A 7,951-nucleotide genomic window follows, 5' to 3' on the forward strand; every position below is an offset into this window, starting at 1 on the left:
ACGAATTTCTGTATATATTGAAAAGATTATAGAGTTAGAAGATGACAATGAGTATAGAGAAGAAAACAGTATAGATAAGATAAAAGAATGAAATACTTATCTAACTCTGCAGAGTGATAGATTAACATGCAGATTATATGTTAAAAAGAGTGACAGATTTCATGTTAAATAACAGTGAAGAGTGACTCGTGAGACAAGAAATAATCAAGAGCTGAATATTCAGTATAAAATACAGTGTGAATTTCTGCCAAGATTTGTGGCACTGTCTAGCTGTTTTTTTACCGGCGCAATTCTTTTGATAGCGCTCTCTCACTAGCTAGCAACCTTTTCAGTTAAGCAAGCTTTACACTCTTTGCAGCTTTCTCTACACATCTTCTATTTTAATCAGGTTTTAAAAGCATCTAATATATTACTTTACTTCACTCTGTAAATAAATCTTTGAATCTCATTTTTCAATATAATATTATGTAAGTCTTACTATTTCATTTATATTTCTTCTAAATAGAATAGAACATCTTAAGCAGTTATAAAGATATAAGTAAACTAGTCACTGAGATTATGAATTTCACATTTAATCTTATTTAATTTGATCTTATACATTTCTTAATATGAATTCTGCTAAGACTAATTATTAAAAAAACATGCAAAGTGACTATATATTAAATCTCAAAATGAAATTATAACTTAGAAAAAATAAGAAAGTAATTTTATTTAATCTCATTTAGTCTCATTCTTGATATAAAGTTACTATTTTTAGATATTTTAAGATTTTTTTTAATCTATTTTTAATTTTTTAAAAAGTAACACTTTTTGATAACACTTAAATAAGATTTAAAGTCATTTAAAGCAATAAAAATAATTTAAATTGAGAAGTAAAAATCATGATCTCATTTGAAAAATGTGATAAGAGTAGATATAGACTGATTATATAACTGTGTCTGAGATCAGAATTAGAATTTTTAATAGTCTTATTATTAATTCAACTAATCTCATTACATGATTTTAACATTAGATAGTAGTCTTATACTGTCTCAGTGAGACTTACTGTTTACTCTTATCACATTTTTCAAATGAGATCATGATTTCTACTTCTTAATTTAAATTATTTTTATTACTTTAAATGACTTCAAATCTCATTTGAGTGTTATTAAAAAGTGTTACTTTTTAAAAAATTAAAAATAGCCTAAAAAAACCTTAAAATGTCTAAAAATAGTTAACTTTATGCTAAGAATGAGACTAAATGAGATGAACTACTATATAATCTTAAAACTGTGTAATGGGATCAGTTGAATTAGTAATGAGACTATCAAATATTCTGGTCCTGGTCCCAGACACAGTCACACGGTCATCCGTCAGTCTAGGTATGGGTTTGTTGTTGTAAAGTAGAAGTCGACAATTGAAAGAATCCCTGTTATTTATTTATTTATTTTTCTTTTCCTTTTCCTCGTTTGCCTTTTCTTTTCTCCCTTTTTGTTTTATTTTCAAATTTATCTTTTAGTGGGAATAGAACCGGTTCGTTGGCCAATATAGGCATACGTGTAACGTGCTGCAGCACTGAGGTCGCCATTACATTCCTCGATATGGCAAAATAATCATTTATTTACCTTACCCAACATACGGCAAAAACAAAGAACTATTCTAACAATTGCATCCCATTGTGAGGGGAAAGAAAAACCTTACTTATCCCATGATTCCCAAATTAGAAAAACGTCAGCCAAGAAAATAGTTTGATTTATCTCTGGGTAACTACCCGCCCGCGTTTATTCCACGTTATCTGACTGGCGGGTACCCGAATATACGGCGCAACACATACCCCTCAATCCCGAGCGCCGCCCCCCCACCTGCCATCCTCCGCCGCGGCTTTTTGATCCTCCGCCCTGGTAAATATATCTTCCCGTTCTCACAGTTTCTTCTTCCGTAGCAGGATTTCTTGCATCTTTTTTTGCTTCTCCTCATTTCCAATTAAATCAACTCGCTCAGAGAAGAATTGTTGCTTTCCCGTCCCATATATCCCCCCCCGCTCATTTCAGCCAGCCAGCCAGCTTGGTCGCCATCTATTTTCAACCTTCACCAGAGCAACACGAATTCACGATGGCTAGCACCGTTGGAAAAGTCAGTTAACTTTCTCTTTTAATCCGTTTGGCCTGTTTGAATTGTTTCGTACGCTTGGGATATCGGAAGCTAACCAGTTTGACCAATGGGTGGAGTGGACAATAATAAACAGACTGTCACCTGCAAAGTAAGAAACCGCCCACCTCCCATTCAATTACCCCCCTGTTTGATCCCCCTGGGAAGATATGGGATGATATCATTCTGAGAGCAACTGCTGGCGTTTGGGATTGTTTGGAATGATGCCGGGCATGAGACTGAACTGAGAAAATAGGCTGCGGTTGCGTGGGAGGCAGGCAAGGACCTCACTATCGAGGATATTGAGGTTGCACCCCCAAAGGCCCACGAGGTCCGGATTGAAATATACTATACCGGTGTTTGCCACACAGGTGGGTTGATGACCTTTCCCCTTTTCTTTTGTTTGGGACTGTGAGCGACGGTTGAGAGGCGGAATTGATTGCTGTGAAATTCCGACTGACTTATGCCAATTTTATAGATGCATATACCCTTTCTGGAAAGGATCCGGAGGGAGCATTCCCCGTCGTCTTGGGCCATGAAGGCGCTGGTATCGTCGAGTCTGTCGGCGAAGGCGTGACTTCCGTTAAGCCTGGTGACCACGTAGTTGCACTCTAGTATGGACACACCTCCTCTTCCATTCTTCTTGGAATGGCACTTGAAATGGTTGCAGGTGCCTACTGACTCCAACAGTACGCCCGAGTGCAAAGAATGTAAATTCTGCAAGTCCGGCAAGACGAACTTGTGCGGTAAGATCAGAGCCACCCAAGGCAAAGGCGTCATGCCTGACGGCACATCCCGTTTCAAGTGCCGTGGAAAGGAACTATTACATTTTATGGGCACGTCCACTTTTTCCCAATACACCGTCGTCGCCGATATTTCCGTTGTAGCCATCACAGATAAAGCTCCCATGGACCGGACATGTCTGCTAGGATGCGGTATCACAACCGGCTACGGCGCTGCGGTGGTGACTGCCGGTGTAGAAGAAGGCTCAACAGTGGCTATATTCGGGGCTGGATGCGTTGGCCTTTCCGTGATCCAGGGTGCGTTGAAGAACAAGGCTAGCAGGATCATTGTGGTCGACATCAACGATAAGAAGGAATCCTGGGCCCAGAAATTCGGCGCCACGGACTTTGTCAATCCTACGAAGCTTGACGGGAAACCCATTCAAGACAAACTCATCGAGATGACGGACGGTGGATGCGATTATACCTTCGATTGCACAGGAAATGTCGGTGTAATGCGTGCTGCACTTGAAGCCTGCCACAAGGGTTGGGGCCAAAGCATAATCATTGGAGTCGCAGCTGCTGGTGAAGAAATATCCACGAGACGTATGTACTCCTGCTTCTTTCCCTCTTTTTGTAGAAGATTAAACTGGTATGGATAAAAATAAGCAAAATCGCTAACTGAATATAACCTACAGCATTCCAACTTGTTACTGGGCGCCAATGGAAAGGCAGTGCTTTCGGTGGAATCAAGGGCCGCAGCCAGCTGCCAGATTTAGTCGACGCCTACATGACCGGCAAGCTGAAAGTGGACGAATTCATCACCCACCGTGAACCACTGGCATCCATTAATAAAGCTTTCGAGCAGATGAACGATGGTGACTGCATTCGCTGCGTGGTTGACATGAGGCAGTAAGTCTTTGTTTTCTCTCTCTTTTGGCTATCACTGCGGTCAGCCTGGTTCGTTTTTCCTTTTCTTTTTCCTCAACACTCTTTTGAGGAGGGGAGGGGATGTTTATCAAATGGAAAAATAAATTGTAAGATGGGGAAACTGCCTGCGAGGTTGTAAACGGCAGCGGCATGGAATATTGATCGGCCTCTAAAGGAAGGAAAATACATAATAGGGCTTGATATCTAGCTTTTGATTTCTTCATAATAATAGCCATATATATGGAATAATGGGAAGCAGTTAACTAGCTATAATAATCCTTGGAATAGATTAAATATGCTCTATCAGAGCAATAATATGTGAGATGGTTGAATCTCTTATATTCTCCATGTGCGGAGCAATCGCTGGGGCAACGCCACCGAGGCGGCCGCCGCTACAAATAATATACACAACATGACTCCTCCTACTCCGTACGCTGGTGACCTTAATTTGTTAACTATTCAAACCATCTGAAAATCGAATTGGTCAATACTGTTCATCAAGATTTATGACTTTCTTCTACAGAACTCTATATCATGATGGCTCAACATCATCGTCACAAATTTCTCTAGATTGAGATATCTCTACTCTAGCACCCACCCCCATCTCTAGCCCTAGAGGAGAGCAGGGAGGGGCGAACCCTGTTCAATACTTTGATCAAATACATGTCTGACCGAACAGTAAAGAGGCGCTACAAGCCCGCAGCTCTCATAAGTGCAAAATTTGAACATGTTAAATCCACCAATGAGTTCCTTGATTATTTCTTTACATACATTTATGGCAGTGTCACTCCAGAAGAAGAACACAGAACTGGTTTCAGTTTTCATCAAGCATTTGCCTCCTTTCATGATTTCTCATCATGGAATTCAAAGCGCAGAGGAGAAGCTGTGGTTGCCATGGATAAATTCGCTGAAATATATGATTGATAATTTTTTTCATGCCGCATCACTTGGTTTTTCTCCTTTTCTTTCGAACTCTAAAATTAACTTCTGCCACGTAGTTCGAGCCTCCTCCGTCAAAACGCCGCAGCCCAAACCTACATCGCTGTCTTCGAAACAAGCTGCACCGATTGGTACGAGAAACCGTGTGTCAAAGTTACGACAAGAATGTCTTTCCCCCGACCACCACCGCTGTGTGGCGTCTCGAAAGTTTGATAGAGCTGAAGTCAAGAAACGGCTTGACACAAATGGGGATAGCACAGATGATGACAGGAAACCCTTGAGGGATCTGAATAATGATGAATTTGAATGTCTAGAAGTGGCCCACATAATTCCTCACTCGCTCACATTCATCTCTCCTGAAGACTCACAGTTAGTTTGTTATCCCCCTAGTAATGGATAGTTGCTATGCTTCTCTAATTTGTTCATTAGAGTGAGTCGAAACAGGCAGCATATTTATCACATTCTAAAAATATTTGATCCGGATGCTATCCATCTTATTGAAGGCCAGGATATTGATAGCCCAAAAAATGCGTTGACAGTGACACAAAAAGTATCATCGGCTTTTCAGAGAATTTGAGATATATTTCGATCGCCAGCTTTAACTGAGCCCCGAACATACTATTGATCCACCCTCACCTCAACTCCTTGCAGTCCATCGTGCTGTAGCACGCATTCTGAAACTAAGCGGTGCGGGTGAATTCATAAAAAACATACTTTGAGAAATGGAGGATCTATGCGTGGAGGCGGATGGATCAACGAGTTTAGAACCACTCCTCAACTGGAGCTTAAAGGGGTTGGCTTACTAGCCTCGTTCGTTGCGCATTGATCATAGCATCAAGACACCTTTTTGAGACTGTATTTGCTCCACCTGGGCCATTCCTCTGTGCACAAGTAATGTTGTGATGATAATTACATTGAAGTGAGGCGCATCAAATCATGGATGTGACATGTGATGAGGAAGCAAAGGCAACAAGTTTCTCTCTCAAAAATGCAAGTTTCAACCAAAGGTTGGAACCGCACGCGATCTCTCCTCTGTAGCTCTCTAGCCAATCTATTCATTGGTTTTTTTTTTTTTTTTTTTTTTTTTTTTTTTTTTTCCCTTCACTACTTTTGTCTTCATTATTGATAACTATTGTGCCGCTAACACATGCTACTGCAAACAGGCCTCTCCTCCCTAGTGGAGGCCTTCTCGCGCTGCGGACCTTGGTGGTTGGTGGTGGGAATGTCCCATCTCACGCAACCGTTTTCCGTTCAAAATGCGACATGCTTTTTCTAACAGGCAACATCTATGATGGAACAATGTTACCTACTTTTTACCAACTACTGGCATATCCATATAATGCCCTCCTTGACTGTCCTATATCTAGAGGCTAGAGGCAAGGGATACACGCACATCTATCACACACATAGATGCCAGAGCAAATACGGAGTACACTAATGCCATATCCTTCCCACCTTTGCCCCACCAGAAGGTCTATCAAGAATCACCTCCCTGCACTACGAGGGTACTCATATCGAAGCAATGAACATTCAGCAGCGCGGGATGGGACGCAGGGGCCATTGTGCCAAACGATCCACTCGGGGGCATACTTGAACTTCCCGCAGATTTCGTTTCCGTTTCCCGCTGCTGAGAGGATTACTACTAGCCGCCTGCTGGCTGGTTAGTCCCACCTCTGTCGTTCCCAGGGAGGGGACCGTGGCATGTGCATTGGGTACCAGTCCCAGGCTAGTTCTGAAAATTTCTTGTTTAGTTGACCAGAGCAGAGGGGATAAAATGTCCAGGGCAAGATCAAGATGTCAAGATGTACAGGTATCTATGGTAAGGTAGGGTTTGCGCAGGGATATATACTCCAGTAGATATAAAAGGCGCAGACCAAGTCTGCGAAATCTTGCTTCTTCCTGATCTGATGTTGAATCTCTTGCGGTTCATTGGGCTTGAAAGCGTCACTCTTTTTCAGCGAGCAGAACTTCACTTCTATCGTTTTCAAATTTGAGTATCTCCTTGCGCCCTTCGAATCCAGACACAAACGGGAGAAATATGAAGTTCGTTACCGTCGCCCTCGTCGCCATCTCCCTCCTCTCCACTCCCGCCAGCTTCGTTCTCGGACAAGACCCAGGCCCTTCGCCGACGGAGTCAGTCGGTTGTACGCCGCATGGCGATCACTGGTATGTCAATTCATATTCATCATCACCATCATTCTCTTACCAATATCCTCAAGCCATCCTCAAAGAGCAGCTAGCTGGAGTATTTTTTTTATATTTGCCAACCCTGAAGGAATCAGATGATTAGATTCTCTGCTTTTATATTGAGTAGGGGGGAAAGGAGAGGAACAAAAGTTGACTGACATCTAAATCTATTCAATCCATTCTTGCAGGCACTGCACTGGTCCCCGCCTAACAACTGGTGCTGCTGAGGACACTGCAACCCATACTGCTGCAGACCCAGGCCCTTCGCCGACGGAGTCAGTCGGTTGTACGCCGCACGGTGATCATTGGTATGTCAATTCATATTCATCGCCACCATCATCTTCTTATCAATATCCTCAAGCCATCCTCAGAGAGCAACTAGCTGGAGTATTTTTTATATTTCCTGACCCCAACAGAACCAGATGATTGGATTCTCTGCTTTGGTATTGGGTGGGGGAGAAGAACAAAAGTTGACTGACATCTAAATTTATTCAATCCATTCTTACAGGCACTGTGCTGGTCCCCGCCTAACAACTGGAGCTAGTAAGGACACTGCAGTCCATACTGCTGCAGACCCAGGCCCTAGCCCTACAGAATCTGTAGGCTGCAAGCCGCATGGTGATCATTGGTAATTGACCCTCCTGCCCCCACCCCCCTTTCTCCATGTACAGTACATCAATCTAACATTCTAAAAACTACCCCAGGCACTGCGCTGGTCCCCGCCTACCAACCGGTGCTACTAAGGACACTGCAACCCGTACCGCTGCAGACCCAGGCCCTAGCCCTACAGAATCTGTAGGCTGCAAGCCGCATGGTGATCATTGGTAATTGACCCTCCTGCCCCCACCCCCCTTTCTCCATGTACAGTACATCAATCTAACATTCTAAAAACTACCCCCAGGCACTGCGCTGGTCCCCGCCTACCAACCGGTGCTACTAAGGACACTGCAACCCGTACCGCTGCAGACCCAGGCCCTAGCCCTACAGAATCTGTAGGCTGCAAGCCGCATGGTGATCATTGGTAATTAACCCCCCACCCCCCCCCC

At 43.0% G+C, this 7,951-nt stretch overlaps 2 protein-coding genes across 2 annotated transcripts; both read left to right on the forward strand.

The window, feature by feature from the left end:
* The first annotated feature begins 1,370 nt into the window (after window positions 1-1,370).
* BDBG_00719 (S-(hydroxymethyl)glutathione dehydrogenase) lies at window positions 1,371-4,264 on the forward strand. Its single transcript, XM_031720005.1, has 6 exons — window positions 1,371-2,112; window positions 2,225-2,239; window positions 2,384-2,498; window positions 2,606-2,741; window positions 2,818-3,455; window positions 3,548-4,264. The coding sequence occupies exons 1-6, from the start codon at window positions 2,092-2,094 to the stop codon at window positions 3,763-3,765; spliced, it is 1,143 nt and encodes a 380-aa protein (XP_031575978.1). The 5' UTR covers window positions 1,371-2,091; the 3' UTR covers window positions 3,766-4,264.
* Window positions 4,265-6,756: 2,492 nt separating this feature from the next.
* On the forward strand, window positions 6,757-7,930 carry BDBG_00720 (uncharacterized protein; the record flags this gene model as incomplete). The annotated part of the gene is made up of 5 exons (XM_002629428.1): window positions 6,757-6,884; window positions 7,094-7,213; window positions 7,414-7,533; window positions 7,610-7,729; window positions 7,807-7,930. 5 exons carry the CDS (start codon window positions 6,757-6,759, stop codon window positions 7,928-7,930), a joined length of 612 nt encoding a protein of 203 aa, XP_002629474.1.
* Window positions 7,931-7,951: the final 21 nt, after the last annotated feature.

The sequence above is a fragment of the Blastomyces gilchristii genome (genome assembly GCF_000003855.2).
Source record: "Blastomyces gilchristii SLH14081 genomic scaffold supercont1.1, whole genome shotgun sequence".
NCBI classification, from domain to species: Eukaryota; Fungi; Ascomycota; class Eurotiomycetes; order Onygenales; family Ajellomycetaceae; genus Blastomyces; species Blastomyces gilchristii.

Coding starts and splice junctions, on each gene's coding strand:
- BDBG_00719 (XM_031720005.1), top strand. CDS start 2,092: ATGGCTAGCACCGTTGGAAAA. Junction 2,742..2,817: donor GACCACGTAGTTGCACTCTA/GTATGGACACAC, acceptor TGACTCCAACAG/TACGCCCGAGTGCAAAGAAT. Junction 3,456..3,547: donor TGAAGAAATATCCACGAGAC/GTATGTACTCCT, acceptor TATAACCTACAG/CATTCCAACTTGTTACTGGG.